The sequence below is a fragment of the Capra hircus genome, chromosome 7 (assembly GCF_001704415.2).
Source record: "Capra hircus breed San Clemente chromosome 7, ASM170441v1, whole genome shotgun sequence".
Classification (NCBI taxonomy): domain Eukaryota; kingdom Metazoa; phylum Chordata; class Mammalia; order Artiodactyla; family Bovidae; genus Capra; species Capra hircus.
In genome coordinates this window covers 89143444-89162608 of record NC_030814.1, presented here as the reverse complement: position 1 = coordinate 89162608, position 19165 = coordinate 89143444, and the positions used below count along the sequence as shown (strand labels likewise).

Sequence of the window (19165 nt, the reverse complement as noted above, 5' to 3'; positions counted from 1 at the left end):
CCTCCTGAAGTTTCACCACATGCACTTATAGCTGGATATTCAAACAAACACCTGAGGGCACCCCTGTGAAGATTTAAGAGCAGTTTCTTAAAATAGTTCCCTGTTCTCCAGCACACCACCCTCCAGACTGCAGCCACTTTGACCTGTCACCTCCCATCTCTGTTTCCTCAGACTATGAAAACTCTGTGTTCTGTTTGGGTTTCCCCTCTCTGACCTATAGCCTGGAAATCACTTACAGGCAGAATTCTGGGGCAACTCTGGGGCTCATCCTGTTTGTTTCCCTCCTCTCTCCACTGCCTATTGTATGCTATCTGAAAACCAGTGTTTTATATATTTTGTCCAGTTCCCTAGTTGTTTTGGGTGGAAGGGCAATTCCCATAGCAATGACTTACCAACTACGTTTCTTTTAAATAGCTGGTCAGGAATCCATTGTGTGGTTATGCCAGAACCTATTTATCCAGTTTTCAGTTCTCTCTTGTATACTTGTTTAACCTATGATGTTACTTAAGCTGGGGCTTCCCAGGTGGTGTAGTGGTAAAGAATCTGCCTGCCAAGGCAGGAGACATGGGTTCAATTCCTGGATTGGGAAGGTCCCCTGGAGTAGGAAATGGCAATCCACTCCAGTATTCCTGCTTGGAGAATTCCATGAGCAGAGGAGCTTGGTGGACTGCAGTCCGTGGGGTCGCAAAGGGTTGGACATGACTGAGCAACTGTGCATGCACGTTAATCTTTCATCATATATTAATTTTGGCACCTCATAGCATGCAGGATCCTCGTTCTTTGAGCAGGGATCAAACAGAGAGCCCCAACCATCAGACTGCCAGGGAAGACCCTGCCATAGATTAAATCTGCATGCAACTGGGCATCATATCAGTAGAACCATGCTGTGTACACTTTTTAATGTTCGGTTTATTATGTTCAACATTGTGTGTGTGTGCTTCACCGATTTTGTTCTCTGTTAGTACTTTGTTCTTTTCCTTGCTGCAAAGTTATACCAGGGAGTTATGTATCCATTTTCTGTTGATAGATATTTGGATCCTTTTGAGTTTTTGGCTAACATAAATACAGTTACTGTGAACATTCTTGTTCCAGTCTTTGGTGGATGTATTTATGCTTTCCTGTTGGGAACAGTGGTAGAATTTTTGGGTTAAAGGGCATACATATATTAGCTTTAAAAGATACAGCCAAAATTTTTTAAAGTTTAGGGCACACCCTGCGATGTGTGGGACCTTAGTTCTCAGACCAGGGATGGAAAACGTGTCCCCTGCAGTGGAAGCATGGAGTCCTAACCACTGGACTGCCAAGGAAGCCCCCCTCAGTGTGGTTTAACTCTACTTTTCTTTTATGACTGAGATAGGGCATCCTATTGGCCATGTGCATCTTTTATTTTGTGAAGCGCATATTCACAACTTGTGCCGTATTTCAACTGGGTTGTCTTTTTCTTCACAATTCGTAGGAATTTTTGTTTGGTTCTGCTTTATTTTCTGTTTAATTATATTGTGGATATAAATCTTTTGTCCAATATATGTATTACAAATATCTTACCCCAGTTTGTGGCTTGCTTTTTTTTACTTTCTTCATGGTGGATTCTGGTGGGCAGGAACCAAGTGTATCTCATTCACTTGCCAGGCCTAGGACACAGTTGGCACTCAATAAATGTTAGTTGAAGGAATGAATTGGGCTTCCTTGGTGGTTCAGACGGTAAAGAATCTGCCTACAATAAGGGAAACCGCCAATCGATCCCTGGGTTGGGAAGATCTTCTAGAGAAGGGCATGGCAACACACTCCAGTATTCTTGCCTGGGAAATCTCATGGACAGATGAGCCTGGCGGGCTACAGCCCATCGCGTCGCGAAGAGTCGTACACGACTGAGCAACTAAGCACAGCACAGAACGAGTGAATGGGTTGAAGTCCTATCTCTCGATCTCAATTTCTCCACGTGGGCACGTTAATTCCTGTTGTTCACTCGCTCAATCTTGTCCAACACTTTGTGTCCCTATGGACAGCAGTGTGCCAGGCTTTCCTTCCTTCATCATCTCCCAGAGTTTCCTCAGTCATGTCCATTGAGTTGATGATGCCATCCAACCGTTTCATACTTCATTGCCCTTCTTCTTCCTTCAATCTTTCTGCCCATATCATATACTCCCCATATCACAGAATTTTGTGACACTTGCAGGACATACGAGACCAGTCCACCGCAGAGCGGGATTTGGAGGTTCTCTGACAACGTCAGCTTTTAGAATCAGAAAGGGCGGAGCTAGGTTCTTCTCAGGGAACCTCTTCGAGAAGCTCCACGTGGGCGCCCCGCCCACAGCAGGCCCCGCCCACATCTGTCACAGAGTTGAGGGGCGGGGCAAGAAGGCGCGCGTAGAGGGCGTGGTAACATTCCGGAACGGGGAAGTAGGTGGAGTTCCGGAGGTCACTGACCTATGAGGGGGAAAAGCGCTGACACGCAGGGGGCGTGGCTGGGCCTCCCGGAGGCCGTTGTCTGCTTTTCCATTGGACGGCCTGGCGTCGTCAGGGAAACGCGGCGTCTAGGAGTGAAGAGGCGGGGCCTGTAGGGAGGCGGGGCTTCCGGGGGCCGGCCGCGGGGCCGGGGCTCCCGCCGTCAGCTGACCGGCCGCCATCTTGTCGGCCATTTGCAAGCGGCGCGGCGCGGAGCCGGAGTGGTGGGGAGCGCGGCCTGCCGAGCGGGTCGCTGCCGCCGCCGCCCCGTCAGCTGCCGCCGACCTGGCCTGGGAGTCCGCCCCTCCGCGGCGGCCGGCAGCACAGCGCTCCGCGGGCGGCAAGCGCGGCCCCTGGGCTCCCTCAGGGCGGTCGGCCGTGGGCCTCCCGGGGCTCGAGCCCGGCGGCGGCCGCCGCGATGGCCCTCAAGATGGTCAAGGGCAGCATCGACCGCATGTTCGACAAGAATCTGCAGGACCTGGTGCGCGGCATCCGCAACCACAAGGAGGACGAGGTGATCCCAGCGCGCCGACCCTGGCCCTGGCTCGGACTCTCGCCCTGACTGACCCAGTCCGACCCGACCCGGTTCCCGGCTCTGCCCCTGATTCCGGGCCCCCGCCCGCCCCCGCGGCCCCGCTCCCGGCTGGAGCCCCGCCTGCCTGCGGCCTCGACCTCCGCACCTCTGCCCGTTCCTTCTCCGAGCCTCAGTTTATCCTCTTGGAGTTGGGGGCCCATCTCCCGCTCCCCGAGGGTGGCCCGAAAGAGACTTCGCAGGTCCCCACCCTCGCTAGCGGCGGATCTCCGATCTTGAATGTGTTTGTGTATCTCTTGTTCAAAATGCAGAGCCCCCTGCCCCGCCCCAGGCCTGGGACTCCTTGTTGGGGGACCCTCCTCTTCTGCGGGCCGCCCCCGGAGGAAACCCTTTCTGGGATAAACGCACGTCCAGGTTGCTCCCCGGTGTCTGGTCCGGAATTGGCCTTGCCTCCTGGGCTCGAGTCCCCCAGAAGGTGGGGCCGCCCCTCCTAGCGGGTAAGGGGTGGGGCAGCCGACGTTCTAGGCCAAATTAAGGAAGCAGCTCAGGAGTCCTGGAATAGGGAAGCAGACTTCAACTAGACACCCGAAAGCAAGAGGGGAAAAGGTTTTCCAGAAGTAGTGTTGTAACAGTGGGCACCATTTTCTTCCCTCCCGACACCGCGCAACCTGTGACCTAGATTTAGGAGGAATGGGGACAGTTAGTGACCACCAGACCACTGGCTTCCGGGGAGGGAGACCCAAACCTGCACTTACACAATGGAAGGTGAGGCAAGTCCCCTTTTCCTTGCCTGAGAGTGAGGCTCCCCGATGGAGAGCAGCTGTCGGACAGGTCCCACGACCAGGTGCCACCTGGCCGGCCCTCACATTGGCACCGAGGAAGCCAGCAGAGCCGAGAGGAAAGTGCAGGGACATTAAGGAATTCGCTGGCAGGCACCAAGAGCCCCGGGCGCTGTCCTTCTGCGGAAAGCTTGAGTTCCTGCCTCTGTTGCACTTTATCAGAATGGGTGTGACCTCGCTGAAATGTAATTAGGTTATTTTGGTTCATTTCTGTAACTCGCCCACCTTCCCTTCTTTGGCTACACCTAGGCACCTAGGTTTTGCATCATGTTAAACACTCTGGCCAGTTCCGCTGGTCACAACAGTAGTGAACTCTTGGGCTGATCTTTAGTTTCTCTTTGAAAGAATAGCTGGTCAGCCTGCATTTCAGACCCCAGGGCATGGCAAAGCAAATATGTGGAAGGAGTTTGCATCCTCAGATTACTTTTTCTGCGCTGGTTGACCTCCAGATACCCGCCTCTGGTAGTGGGTGTTATTGAGCAGTGTGTTCCGAGATGCTGAGGAGGGGCCGAGGGTCTTTGCCCTGGAGAAATGCGAGTTCCAGTTAGGACGTCTGCTTTTTAGGGTGCAAGCCTGTTATCAGGGGCAGTGCCCTGAATCGTGCTCTATTCACTCGGAATTGGTAGGAACTGATGGCTTGATCCTCAGGCTTGGAGCCCATTATTTGGCATTTTGATGGTGGTGGTGCCTGGGTTCCACGCAGATGCTGTCCAGGCCTGTGGGCGATTCCCACAGGATGTGGCTCAGGATTCGAGGGTCCCTCATCAGAAGAGCTGTGATCTGGTCGGTCATGACTGGCTCCAGATGTTGAGGGGCACAGCAGGCAGCTGTGGAGTTACTCTTAGCTCCCAAACCACCCCCCATTCCAAGGAAGACTGGCAGTAGTGTAGTTTTCCCTCAGAGTTTACTGTTTACAATAGGTTGTAGCTTAAACTCCTGTTGTGGCACCATAGAAGTGAGGCTTGGCAGTGACCTTAAAAAAAGCCGGATGGAATGGCATCATGATTTAGCATGTGACGTTGTGATACCCAAGTCCAGGTTCTTGGTCCTATTTGAGTGAGGGGAGAGTTCCTAGTGTAAAATGGGAGGGACGGCTACCCCCCCCCCCAATCTTGTTGAGTGCCTGTAACTCAGGCTTCTGTGAGCTCCCCAAAGAAGAATCCAGAAAGTCCAGACCCCTGGTAGAATAACTGAGAAACTTTTGCTTCTGCTTGGGGTAGTAAGCATGTGCATGCCTGTGAGTGGGGTTACCATGGAAAACATGCTTTTCACAGTGACTCAAAGAAGTTTGAAAAATAATGGGCTGATTCCCATCTTTCTGGGGTGCTTGAGTTTCAATGTATATTAATATAGCACCAGCTCATGTGGGCAGGTGAGGAAAGTCACTTGGGAGTGTCCTTGCTTCTGAAACTTGTGTATAGGAAAAAAACAAATGATTTTCAATGTTGAATTCTTATGAGTACTTTTCATATTTGGGAGAAAACCTTTTCTTTCAGCCTTTTTAGATTGTATGCATAACTTTTTATAATAAGCTCAGTGTTTATGAAAGTGAAAAGGTAAAATACTTCTTCCCAGAAATCAGTTTGAGAGTTTTTCTCTGTAAATAGAACTTGAGGGAGATTCTGTTAAGGTTTTGTGCTGGTCTTCCCTGTTATGGTGGCAGCCCTTCCTGAGTGCTGTCCACGTCCCTGAAGTGCTCCTGAGGACCAGCCCTCTGAGTGTGGGTGCACACCTCCGCCTCCGTCCCTGCCTCCGCCAGCAATCAAGTGGGTTCCACTTTCTCTGTCTGTGTCCCAGCTCACTCCATCAGGTGGCACCTTGCAGTTCTCAGTTTTTGTGTGGGGTCTGAGCTTGCGCCTAACCTACTCAACTGGTTTCTGAACTTGAAAAATTCAGTCCTAATTGTGTATAGTTGGCTGTGTGTATCCATAGGTTCTGCATTCACCAACTGGATTGAAAGTATATTTTTAAAAATTCCAGAAAGTTCCAAGAAGCAAGACTTGAATTTGCTGCACACTGGCAACTATTTGAATACACAGGCAGTTACATTGGGTCAGGTGTTGTAAGTCATCTCACAATGAGTTAAAGTGAACGGAAGGATGTGTGTACGTCATGTAGAAGTTCATTGTATAGGAGGGACTGGAGTGTCTGAGGATTCTGGTGTCTTCGGGGGTCTGGAACCAGTCCCCTGCAACAGCAAGGGTTGACTGTGGAGTGGTATTTTGGAATTGGGCATAATCTGGGATTAAGATTGAACTGTACGAAGTGCTGTTATTCTAGGGTCTCTGACCTCAGAAATGCAATTTCCTGGGGTTCAGCCCTTGCCAGGGTGTCTGGGGCTCCTCGGGCTGTGAGGTCTGTGCAGGGCTGCCGCTCGTTGCCCTAGGGACAGTTACTGAAGCATGTGTTGTGTCTGGTGCGGTGCTTTTGGTTATTCTGTAAGACTTTCTATTTTAAAAACTGAGAAGACTAAAGATAGGAAGTTTAGTAAACAAGTTTAGTAAACACCCTGAGTCAGGGTGTCTCCCCCTTGGCACTGATGACTTCAGTCTGGGTCAGTCCTGAAGGGGGCTGTCCTGGGCACTGTGGGGTGTTGAGCAGTGTCTCTGGCCTCACCTGTGTGATGCCAGGCCTCCCCCAGTCTTGATAATCACAGTGTTCACAGATACGCCCCCGTGTCCCCTAGGCGTGGGATCCCCTGACCATAATTGATAGAGAAGATTTCTCTGGATTCCTTAATGCTTCCCCTTCATCTAGGTGACCCTTGTTCCCTGTGCTGTCACTGTGTTGTTGGACCCTATGCTGTTGTGAGATAAGGAGGCCTGTCTCTGCTCCTGTGGCAGAGCTCCGGGAACCTTTGTAGCTTCCTAAGCAACAGAGGTAACTGGGAGCATCCTGATTGGGGTGTTCAGTCTCTGCCCCCAGTTCCTGGCCCCAAGCTGCTGAGTCCCTTGGGGTTTCCTGGGAGATGGGGTGTCTTTTGTTCTGATGAGGTGACTCTTTGTGGGACTGGGGCACCAGAAAGGCCAGGCCATGGTTTGAAACTTGGGACTTTCAGACACTCCCCTCCAGTCCTCTAGAGAAGGAGGGGCTGCAGGTGGAGTTTATGATGGATCATGTATTTGTGATGAAGTCTCCATAAAAGTCTCTGAAGTGTGGGCTTCAGGGAGAGTCTTGGTTGGTGAAAGCACCTGTGTGTGGGGTGGCACACCGCCTGCTGTGAGGGCAGAAATCCTGCCTCTGGGCCCTGCACCCTGCCCTGCCCCCTTGCCTCTTTGGCCAGCTGTCCTTCTATTGGCTTTGTTGTGCCCTTACTATGCAATAAGCTGGAAAACATAAGTAAATGCTTCCCTGAGGCAAGGGGGGTTCTGGGAACCCTGATTTACAGCTGGTTGGTGTGTGCGGTGGGGGCAGACCTGTGGGGTCTGTGCTGACTCCTGGCAGTGTGTGAAAACCCAACTGAGTTGTGGGACCCCCCTAGGGTCACGGAGTTGGTTGGGGGGGGATGGTCTGTGTTTCCTAGGCAGCCCGCAGGGTGTGTCTTCCAGGTTTGTGCTGTTTTTCTCTCATTCTTATTAGTTGTGCAGAATGTGACACACCTGCACTGAATTAAGCATTGTACAGTTTAAGTATAGTGATAGTAATCACACTAAGTTCTCTGCGTGTCACTTCCTTGCTTTGCTCAGAGTTTTCTCCCTTATATGTGTGTCCCTGGACAGTGTTGCTTGCTTCTGGTCACCTGCAGCAGCTGCTCTCACTCTCTGCCACGGGAAAGGGCCATCATGACTTGTTCATTTCCGTCGCCGACGGGTGTGTTGTCTGTCTACACCAGGGTTCCTTTATCCACTGGACTATTGCTGGACATCTGGCTTGTTTCCCACCTGGGGCATTTATGTGCCGCTGTGTACAGGAGGGCGGGCCGCTGTGGCGGGAGTGGAAGCGGGAGCAGCCTCAGCCTCCCCCTGGCCATGTCCTCGTGAGTGGTGTCCTCTTGGGCCGTGGCCACCACGAGGGCTGCTATGGCTTCTGCTTCGAGCAGCAGCCCCGGGGCCTCCCTGCCTTCCCTCTGCTTGGCGTGGCGCCTTTTGCTGACTCCTTGAAGCTGTCTCTTCAGGATTTGGGCCTCTTTCTGTGCATTTTTCCCCTGACTTGGGGGAGTTTTCAAGGGTACACTCTAGCTCTAGATGCCATGGGTGGCGGCAGCTGTGAGGACCGAGTCTGGGGAAGGGGGTCTGTGTGGCCCCTGGGGATACCCAGCTGCGTGAGGGCTCCAGGAGGTTGAAAGGCTGCAGGTGGCTAAGGCAGGCTCAAGGCCAGGATCCCCCTCCGGCACTGTGGACACGAGGACTTAGTCATCCTCGGGGTAGAGGGGCATCCCGGGCGCTGGAGTGTGGGGCAGCCTCCCTGGCTGCTTCACGTGCCAGGAGCCCCCAGTCCTGATGAACACGGATGTCCCAGGTGGGGCCTGGCATCCCCCGGGGCATGGTCGCCTCTCTGGGAACCTTGCTCTGGGACCTCACTGAGAGATGGTGTGGGAGGTTGGGAAGTCTGAGGCTTGACTGCGGCCCCTGCAGCTGATCCACGCTGAGTCCTGGGCCTGTGATGGGCACAGCCAAGACGGGTTCGCCCCGCCTTGCTGTCTCCCTAGGTATGGCCTCCCTTGGGGAGTGTCCTCATTGTGGGCCAGCTTGTACATTGTCAGAATTCTCCTGTTCTGACACTGACTTGCCTTGCCTACATTTTGGGGTTAAAGTGTATTTTCTTACTGAAGTGATGATCGTAGTAGACGGCAGCTGGTTGTTGCTGACAACGTAGATGGAGTGACAGAGACAGCCTTCTGTGGTCCCCTGTCGTAATAGATGTCCATCTCTGGTGATGACCTCAACCATGTCCAGCAGCTCCCTCTCCCAGGAGTCTCAGGACTGCTTCTTACAGGAGCAGGGTGGAGGGGCTCTGGGCTCTGAACTGGGGACCCTGCAGGCAGCCGAGGGTGATGGCAAGACCCACATATTTATGACGATTCGGAGAGAGTCTCTTGGAAATGTCAGTGGACCAGGCAAGTGAGATGATGTCCTCCAGGAGATGGACAGATCATCCTGACAATGCTGCTTTACTTGGATTAGAAGTCGTCAAGCCCCAGGAAGATAGGGAGGAACCTTAAACACACATGACTAAGTGGAAGAAACTGTCTGAAAAGTCTCCACACTGTGATTCCAGCTTTGGGACATTCTGGAAAAGGGGGAGCTCTGTAGAAGGATCGGTGGTTATGGGGAAGGGGGGATGGATGGGCGGGGCCAGAGGGGTTTAGGGCAGTGACTCTGTTCAGTGATACAGTGACGCTGGGTGCCTGTCAGTGTACATACATCTGTCAAGACCCACAGAATGAACCCTGACACCAGCTGTGGATCCTGGGTGATGACGTGTCTGTGTGGGTTCATCGATTGTACAGATGCGCACTGCTGGGGAGGCTGTGCATACGTGGGGGCGGGCAAGCCAGGAATCTCTACCTGCCGCTCAGTTCTGCTTGAACCTAAAACTGCTTTAAAAAAGTCTTTTTTAAAAGAGACTCCCTCGTCCAGGTGTGTGGTTTTTGATCCTGCCAATCCATCAGGGTCAAGGGCAGCTTCTTGGGTCGACCCCTCAAGGTCTGACCCCACTCCTCTGGGAATCTTGGGGTGTCTTAAGTGACCCAGGGGGCTCTTCTAAGCAGGCAGGGTGGCTATTTTTCCATAGCTGCCGGGTTCATACCAGGCATGTGTCCTTTGCTCTGGATAAATTTGGGGTTGCACATCCATCTCAGCATTGTGTGCTCTGTGGTGAAGTGTGGCTGCTCAGAACAGGCCGAGGGGTGAGAATTTCATCATGTTCGCATCACCAACTTCTGTTTTTGAAACAAGTGTTAAGGACACGTAGTCATGTATACTTTTGATCTTAAAATAGCTTCTAATTTTTGTTTTTAATACAGATAGACCTTATTTTTACTGCTTTCTCCGTGATCATGCTTTCCATGTACTGCGTGTTTCGCAAATGGAAGGTCTCTGGTGACCCCACAGTGAGCAAGCATGTTGCCACATTTTCCAACAGCATTCCTTCACTTTGTGTCTCTGAGTCACGTTTTGGTAATTCTCAGGAATTTTCAGTTATTATGTGATGGTGATCTGCGGTCAGCAATCTCTGGTGTTACTCTCACAATTGTCTTGGGGCTCCACGAACCTCACCCACATAAGCGTGGCACTATCATTTGTGGAAGTGATAACAAAGCAGGTGGAATATTATGCACCTTCGTTGATAAGGGTTTGGGAAAATCAACTCCAGCTGTGAAGGAAGTTCTCCTGCAGTTAAAATGCCATCAGATGGCATTGGCCATGATGGAGAAACCATCTATGAGAGGAAGAGGCCATTGATTGGGCAGACTTCACTGTTGACTTGTTTTAAGAATCTGCCATGACCACCCAGTCCACAGTGGAGGCAGGGCCTTCACCAGCAAAAATACAGCTTGCTGGGAATTCCCTGATGGTCCAGTGGTCCAGTGGTTAGGATCTGCGCTTTCACTGTTGAGGGCCCAGGTTTGATCCCTGGTTAGGGAACTAAGATCCTGCCCCATCCCCCAAAAAAAGGTGGCTTGCTGAAGCCTCAGATGATGGTTAGCGTTTTTTGCAATGAAATTTTTTTGGCTGCACCAGGTCTTATTTGTGGCACATGGGATCTAGTTCCCTGACCAGGGATCGAACCCTGACCCTCTGCATTGGGAGCTCAGAATCTTAGCCACTGGACCACCAGGGATGTCCCACAATAAAGTATTTTTAATTAAGGTGTGTACTTATGTTTTTTTAGACACAATAATGTGGCACATTCAGCAGACTACAGAATAGTGTGAGTGTAACTTTTACGTGCACCAGGAGACCCCCTAGTTTGTGTGACTCACTTTATCGCGATATTCATTGTATTGCGGTGGTCTGGGCCCCTCCCTACAATACCTCCTACATCTGCCTGTATAATTTACTGCATCTAGATCCTTTGTATACCCTGGCCTTTTTTTTTTCTTCTTTGTAAAAAGGAGAAAAAATACTTCATTGTTAGCAATGCCGCGTGTAAATCAGACTACAAAGACTAATATACCGTTTTCTCCCACGTTCCTTACTTTAACTTCGTATGTGTAACTGTTTTAGATAAGTATGTAAACACTCCTGAGTGAAGCATATCCTTCTAATATTTCACAGTCCTTTCCTCCCTGTCCCACCTGTAGGAACCCCAAGCCTGTGCGCTGTGCACTAGTGTTGTGGCTAAACATTAGTGTTGAGGAAGGGTCATCCTTGGGTCAGTCACTTTTGGGGGCTCGGCTGTTGCCCCAGGGGGTGCTCTGAGGTGCAGGGTCGCTGTGGGGGGGGTGGTTACTCTGCTTTCATCTCTGAGGGGCAGTCTCGGGTGGGGAGCCCTGAGCCCCCACCTCCCCTAGCTCAGGGCTTCCCTCTGGGTCCTCCTCTGGCTGCTCTAGAGACTGTCTCCGTAGTCTCTGTTTTCGGCAGTTTGTCTGTGATGTGTCTGGGTGTGATTTTCCTTTGTGTTTCGTATTGCGGAGAACCGGCGCTAGGTTTATGGAAGTTGTCAGTTTATGTCTTTCACCAGGTTTGGGTAGACTTGAGCTGTCAGTTTTCCAGCTGTTTTCCCTGCCCCTCCTTCCCTGGGTCTCAGGCGTGCGCTTGCGGCACCTTTATTGCACCCTTTTCTGACTCTGCTGTGTTCAAGGCGTCCCACCGTCATGCTGCCACCTCTCTCCAGCTTCCGCTCCCTCCTCAGTCCCTGCTGTTTCCCTTCCCAGGATTTCCACCTGATGGTTCTGTGTAGCTTTCCTTTCTCTGTGAGACATCCTCTCTTTATTCATTACGAGTATGTTTTCTTTTTGGCCCTGAGAGCATGGTTACAGTAGCTGAGTTGAAATCTTTATATGTTGATTCCATCCCTAGAGACATCTCAGGGTTGGTCTTTGCTGGCCATCTTTTGTTTTTCTTCTTGGATATAGGTTATAGTTTCCTGTTTCTAATTTTTTTTTACGTTAAGCAGGTGTTTTTTTTTTTCAGTCTTTGTTGCTGCGCGGCTTCTCTTAGTTGTGGAGAGCGGGGGTTCTCTCTAGTTGTGGTGCTTGGGCTTCTTATTGCGGTGGCTTCCCTTGTTGCGGAGCATGGGCTCTGAGGCACATGGACTTCTGTAGTTGCGGCACACAGACTTAGATGACTTGTGGCATGTGGGATCTTCCCGGACCAGGGATCGAACCTGTCTCCTCCATTGGCAGGTGGATTCTTTACCACTAAGTCACTAGGGAAGCCCTCCTGTTTCAGATTTGAATGATTATGGACTGTGACCCAGACATTGTGGATGGTGTGTTGCAGACACTCTGGATTCTGTTGTGTTCTCTGCAGAGTGTTGGTTTTATAGGGAGGGGTGTGTTTTAGGGCGGTGACCTTGTCTGGGCTGGAGCTCTGGCTGTGTGCCCTGCAGTGGGCTGCAGTGCAGGCTGTGTGCGGTATTCTGGTGGGGACGGGGTCCTGGGGTCCATGGGGCAGGGTTCATGTGAGGCTGTCCTCCACTTTCTTGTCTCCCCTCACTTCCCAGCGGCTGCATTTGCCCAGGATCAAAGCTGGGGTAGGATCCAGTGGTCTCTCCTGCCCTGCGGGAGAGTCACTTGCAGACAGGGCTGCGGGAGACTTGGTCTGAGGATGGCTGCACAGATGTTAGCAAGAACGGACTCTGCCTGGCCTCCCTAAGCCAAGGGGTCCCTAGACCACCTGGAAATCATGTGCAGAGAGCATGGTGTGCTGGCCTTTCACCAGCTGACCAGCTTCTGTGTTGAGGTGCCAGTGTGGGAGCATATGTTTATGAGCACCTGTTTGCCCCTGGGCACTGCTGACGGTAAAGCATCTGCCCCTGGTAGCTCAGACAGTAAAGCGTCTGCCTGCAGTGTGGGAGGCCTCTCAATCCCTGGGTCCAGAAGGTCTTCTGAAGGCAGTGGCACCCCACTCCATTACTCTTGCCTGGAAAATCCCATGTACAGAGGAGCGTGGTAGGCTACAGTCCATGGGGTCTCAGAGTCGGACGCGACTGAGCGACGTCACTTTCACTGCAGAAGCAGGTCTGCAGGGCTATGTGCTCGGCCAGGTTCTCCACACTTGGGATGGTCTCTCTGCTCTTTCCCTTTTAAATCATTAACTGCCGGTCCAGGGTGCAGAAAGGGGTCATCCCTGCACAGGTATGGGACTGAGGCTCCAGGGGATTAGTAATTGGAAGCCTGTTGGAAGGATCTGGTGACTTGTGTTCCATTGTCCGACTCGGTCATGGAATATATATCAGACGCTGGCTGAGGGCTCACGCTGGGGGCGCCTTCCCCAGGAGCCTGTGCTGGAGCCCCCAGAGGTCTGGGGTGACGCTGGATGCAGGGTGTAGCCACTGGGAGCAGGGCTGCTGTGCTGGCCACCCTGCTATTGGTCAGATCAAAGGCTCCTCCTACTCTTGGGAAGGCGGGGCGGGCACCAGACTCCCCCACAGCCTGGTGACAACTGGACTCCCATGTTGGCAGGTTTGGGTTTTCTTGCGACTGCCACTGTAACATCTGTGCGTGTCTCTGGATGGGAGCCTTATGTCTCATGGGGCACATTCCTTGCTCTGGGCTTCGTGTGTCAGTCCAGGCTTTTGATTGGTGTTCTAGTATGAGTGCTAGAAACCCAGGCAACCCAGGAAAATTGAAAACATGTGTCCGCATAGAGCCCTGTCCCATGGCAGCATGTGTCGGAAAAGTGGGAAGGTGGGAGGGCTCCGAGCCCTGCCCTGCTGGGAGAATGGACACGTGGTGGCCGTGGAGCCGAGCGCAGATACACTGCAGTGCCACTGAGGGGAGGGCGGGGGCTGCACACAGCATGCAGGAAAGGCTGCTGGTGGCGCGAACTCAGAAATGGGGAGCCCTAGGGGAATTTGCAGCACCGCCTGCCCAGGGTGGCTGGTCTTGGAGGACCTGGGGGCCACAAGGGCTGGAGGCGGACAGTCCCCACCCCCCAGCGGCCCTCATGTGCCTACGCTGTCTGGATGGCCTGGCCCCAGAGCGAGCAGGGGGCCTGTGTGGGCCCTCTCACTCACATGGGCCACGAACACAAGTCCTTCAGGGGCTGGAACATGCTGGTGAGCTCATCTGGGGACTGCTCCTGTTCTCCCCCAGCCCCTCTGCCTGCCCCTCGGGAGGAGGGCCATGGGGGATCCTGGGCAGTCCATCACACTGACAGGATTTCTCAGGATAGCAGCCATGTTGTCATACCCATACAGTGAGACTCCTTGCTCTCATGTGTATGGTGCAGTGGTTTTTAGTACATTCAGAGAGTTCTGTTTAACTCCAGAACATCCACCACTCCACCCTCACTAGCAGCCACCTCCCCTCTGCCTGGCCCTGGCAGCCAGGAGCCCGTTCTTTGTCTCTGGGTCCGCCTCTTCTGGACATTTCCCGTCGAGGGAAGTGTGCACGGTGTGTTCTGTGTCTGTCGTAGGTTTCAGCCAGACACTTGAAAGTGAGAATTGCTCAGTTGTGTCTGAGTCTTTGTGACCCCATGGACTATACACAGTCCATGGAATTTTCCAGGCCAGAATACTGGAGTGGGTAGCCTTTCCCTTCTCCAGGGGAAAGGATTCCCAACTCAGGGATCGAACCTAGGTCTCCTGCATTGCAGCTGGATTCTTTACCAACTGAGCCACAAGGGAAACCCAAGAACACTGGAGTGGGTAGCCTGTCCCTTCTCCAGGGAATCTTCTGGACCCAGGAATCAAATCGGGGTCTCTTGCATTGCAGGTGGATTCTTTACCAACTGAGCTATAAGGGAAACCAGACACTGGCAGCTCCTCAATTTTTCTTTTTTCATTTTAGGCAAAATATATCTCTCAGTGCATCGATGAAATCAAGCAGGAGCTGAAGCAGGACAATATCGCAGTGAAAGCCAACGCAGTCTGCAAGCTGACCTATGTGAGTGCTGGCCACTCGCTCTGTCAGGCGGGGGGCTGAGACCCTGTCTCTCCTCATCTGTCTCCTCATCCTCTGGGCCCAGGGAGTTGGGGGAGAGGGGCTGGGCAGGAGCCTAAGACCCTGGCTCTATTGCCACAGCTGCAGATGCTGGGTTATGATATCAGCTGGGCTGCCTTCAACATCATCGAAGTGATGAGCGCCTCCAAGTTCACATTCAAGGTGAGGGGACAACCCGCTGTGGGTCCTGAACCCCCTGGGTGGGGTCCTGGGGGAGGGAAGGCGTGTGTCGTGTGATGAGGCTGCGGTGGGAGGGGACACAGTGGCAAGCACTGGAGACCCATTCCCATCATACATCTGCCCAGCAAGGTCTTAGCACCATTAACACCATGTTTTCTTTTCCATTATAAGTAGTGTCAGTGAAGTTAAGGTTTGTAGGGGTGGTTATGTATTTTGTGATACAAATTAAATTTATAACCTTCCAAAAAAAAAAACACCACAGGCAGGCACTGATTATCCCCCCAGAGCCTGCCACTGGTCAGTTGTCCTGGTGCTTCTCAGCACCCTCTGCCTTCATCTCATGGAGCCTACTCGTGCAACTTTGAGACATTGCTTTTCTATTACTTGATATAACAACTGAACACGTCGTCTCCCGCTTTAGTAAATGTCCTGAAAAGCAGTCTTCACCACCAGCAGCCTATTTAGGGGTGTCCTGTGGTTCTCCCTGGGAACACGCCCTGCAGGCATCTGAGGCTGAGGCTGTGTCCTCCTGAGGGACCTGGACATTCATGCTGCCTGCCGGTTTCTCCTGGGGAGGAAATGAGATGCTGGGTGTGCCAAGGTTGGGCTGGTGCCCTGCCCGTGTGTTGGAGTGTCACACGTTTGTGTGTGGGTGTGCCTCCAGGCCACCCCAGCCACAGAGATGGGAGCCCATGGTTATGCCGTGTTTGTGAGACTCATTCTATCAGCTGCTAAGCAGGCGGTGAGGATGTGCAGGGCAGTGACAGGCCATGCTGGCCGACTTGACAGCCACTGTGTTCCAGAGACCATGCACTCGGGGCGGGGTGTCCTCTTCCTGGTGGGGGATGGGCCGGCCAGGGCTGCGTGGCCCGCTCCCCTTGTGCCCAACGCCTCTGTTGCACTCACAGCGAATTGGCTACCTCGCGGCTTCCCAGTGCTTTCACGAAGGGACGGACGTCATCATGCTGACCACCAACCAGATCCGCAAGGTAGGGGCCTCTCACCCCGCCATGGAAGCATGTGGAGAGGGGGGGTTAGTGGGCAGTGGATGATTTCTACCCTCCTCGGAAACAACAGTGGTGGGCGGCATGTGTGGCTCTCCTCTTGAGTTCTCTTAGTGTTGGGGGACTGCCCCCAGTCACTCTTTTCGACCCCTGCCCCCTCTTGTGGGGAAACCTGCTGAGAGGGTGGCACTTTCTGCCCACTGGGTGCTGGGCATCGGCTGGTGTGTCTCTCCGGCCCTGAGTGGTTTTCAGCTCTGTGGTGAGAGCAATGAGTGCTCCATTCTGCCCTGGCCCGGGGACTTGATCAGCTCTTGCTGAGAGTGGTCAGGGGCCCATCAGAGGCACCTTTCCTGGACAGAACTGCCATGAGCCTGTGGCCCTGGGTCCTCAGATGGCTGGGGGAGGTCTGCTACCCAGGAGCTGGTGTGGTCACCCTGCAGGGGACAGGTGACTGGGCTCCCGGGCAGGGGCTGTGGGGCAGGCAGGCTGCAGGAGTTGCCTGGAGGCCTTCACACATCGTGAGGTGTCTGCTGCCCGTGTCAGGCTCTGCGAGTCACTCTGAGTGGAGGGATGTGCTGTGAGGCCCAGTCTCCACATCCAGGGTTGCAGTGAACTTTAAGAGCCTATGTTTTTGTACCATCGCCACAGTCTAGGAGGTTAACTCTTCAGACACTTCTGGGTGCACCTTTTATACATGTGAAGTGTGGGGAGGGTCCCCCTCTGTGCCAAGATGGGGCTTCCACGAAGGTCAGCGGGAGCTGAGGCTGGGGTGTCAGGCAGGGCAGTTGCGCTTCTTCTGCTGGTTCTTTGCTCCCTGAGAGGTGGGGCTCCAGTGGAGGCTTCTCGACTCTTGCGGAGGGGCCTAGAGGAGTCATCCATGGGTGTCTCCCTGAGGGGGCCCCTGCTGCGTGCCTCTGGGCAGTCAGGGCCCTGGGTTCTGCAGCTTTGCCATGTTACACACCTGGAGCGAGAGGCAGCCCTCACCTCTGTCCCCCCAGAGCCATCCTAGTTCTTCTTGGTGGCAGAGCGGAACTGGCTGCTCCTCATGTATCCTTGTTCTGCACGTCTCCAGACCCAGGGCAGGGCTGGCGGGCACAGCTGGGGCCCAGCAAGCCGTGGTCGGCGCCCGCCTCTGACCCTCGCATTCCCTTTCCAGGACCTGAGCAGCCCCAGCCAGTACGACACTGGCGTTGCGCTGACTGGCCTATCCTGTTTTGTTACCCCAGATCTTGCCAGAGACCTGGCCAACGACATCATGACACTGGTGAGTCTGGGAGTGGGCCCTCCCCTTGCCTTTACTGCCTCGTGTGCCAGGATAACCTGGTTGTAAAGTCATGCTGAGGACACTCGGGCGGGTGGAAACAGCCTGGGTTCTTGGGGTGAGCTGGGACACCTAGTCACTGTCTCCCCTTCCGTCATCTGATGGGCCCGACTTTCACCTCACCTCCTCTGGAATGGTCCTCTCGGGAAGGGCAAGGTCTGGCTGGGGGTGGTGGTGGGTGCTTGACCCATCAGGTGTGTTCTTACTGAGGCTGAGTGGCAGTGGTAGTGGTCTCAGTGGGCAGCACGGTCAGGTGGTCTCTGTCCAGGACACCTTTTATCTTCACTTGGGTGCAGTCTGATGTCTAGTGGCTCTGTTCATCTGAAAAGCAGAATTCCCAGCCAGCTTTGATCTCTAGGGCGGGCAGGAACCTTGTTGTGAAATGTGGATGTGTTCTTAGAAATCGCAGCCCTCAACTCTAGTAAAAATAAGAAGGAAAGAAAAATGAAACTGGAATTGACTCTAAAACAACCACAAAAGAACAAAGACCTCATGGCCCTGAGAGGGTCGCCAGCGCCTCATTCTCCGTGATTGGGAGGCTCCCCATCTGACCATGTCACAGCATGTGCGAGGGTGGTGCGTCCCTCCCGGAGCATTCTGTCCAGGCGTAGCCTGTTTGCTGTGTGGGTGCTCCAGTCTTGGTTTGCAGTCTTGAAGGCTGTGAGTAGAGTCAGCTTCTAGGTCCGGGGCCTGTTGTAAATGACGTGTCCACACATGCCCCCGCCCCTTTGTCCACACCGTGTCCCTGGGCTTCCCAGCGGCCAGGGCAGACTCTGTACAGAGACCCTGTCTGACAAAGCCAACAGCACTGACTCTCTGGCCCACTTCAGGAGGCGTGAGGATCCATTCAGGTGACGGTGGTCACACGCCCACGGGAGGGCGATAGGGATTTGTCTTGGTGCTGGGTCTAGAGGGCAGGGCAGCTTTCTCAGGCCAGGTTCCCAGGGCCCCAACAGGTGAGGAGTGTGCCCACCTACAGACAAGAGGCCCTCGTGGCCAGAGCACAGTCCTGAAAGCAGGGCAGGAGCTCTGAGGTCCCACGTTGGGGTGTAGAGCAGCATCCTGCCCTGGGGACAGGCCTCGGTGACCAAAGGATCTCATGGCCAGGGCTGACAGTGGAGGTGGACTTCGGCCTCCAGAGGGCAGGGTGGGGTCGTGGACTAAGGGAGGCAGGATTTGATTCTAAGGCACTGTTGTGTGGTCCTGAGCTTGGTGGGGAGGAGGGCAGTAGAGTAAATGTGCAGACCCGGCTCAGAGACCAGGAGCCAGTTAAGTTGGAGAGAGGGTTTTCCTTCAGGTAATAGAGATGAGATGCGGGCAGATGTGGGAGATGAACACAGGAGGGAGTGGAGGTGAGGGGGGTGGGGGATGAGCAGGGGGTGGGGGCCAGGAGTGAGACAGGGTAGTGGGAGGTGAGCAGGAGTTGAGCCGGGAGTAGAGGGTGAGATAAGGAGGTGAGGGGTGCGGGGCATAGGGGCGTCAGCAGGGATACCTATGCCGTCTGCCCCACAGATGTCACACACCAAGCCGTATATCCGGAAGAAGGCGGTGCTGATCATGTACAAGGTGTTCCTGAAGTACCCTGAGTCCCTGCGCCCTGCCTTCCCCCGCCTGAAGGAGAAGCTGGAGGATCCCGACCCTGGTATGTTGATTTGAGTTAGAAAGGCCCTGTGGGGCCCGTGTAACTGAGGGCCTGTGGAGGGGTGCTAGGCCTTGGGACCCTGTCCTCGACCCTCCTCTACTTTCCCACCAACCTGGAGTCCACCCTTCTCCAGACCACCCTGTTCCTGT

At 53.6% G+C, this 19165-nt stretch overlaps 1 protein-coding gene across 1 annotated transcript in view; it reads left to right on the top strand.

Moving 5' to 3' along the window:
* Positions 2646–19165, top strand: part of AP3D1 (adaptor related protein complex 3 delta 1 subunit) — a 33373-nt gene continuing 16853 nt past the window's right edge. The window contains exons 1-6 of the mRNA XM_005682607.3: positions 2646–2959; positions 14717–14812; positions 14951–15031; positions 15958–16038; positions 17210–17317; positions 18887–19016. Of these exons, the coding sequence (XP_005682664.1) occupies positions 2864–2959; positions 14717–14812; positions 14951–15031; positions 15958–16038; positions 17210–17317; positions 18887–19016 (592 nt within the window). The 5' untranslated portion in view covers positions 2646–2863. The remainder of the gene's footprint in view (positions 2960–14716; positions 14813–14950; positions 15032–15957; positions 16039–17209; positions 17318–18886; positions 19017–19165) is intronic.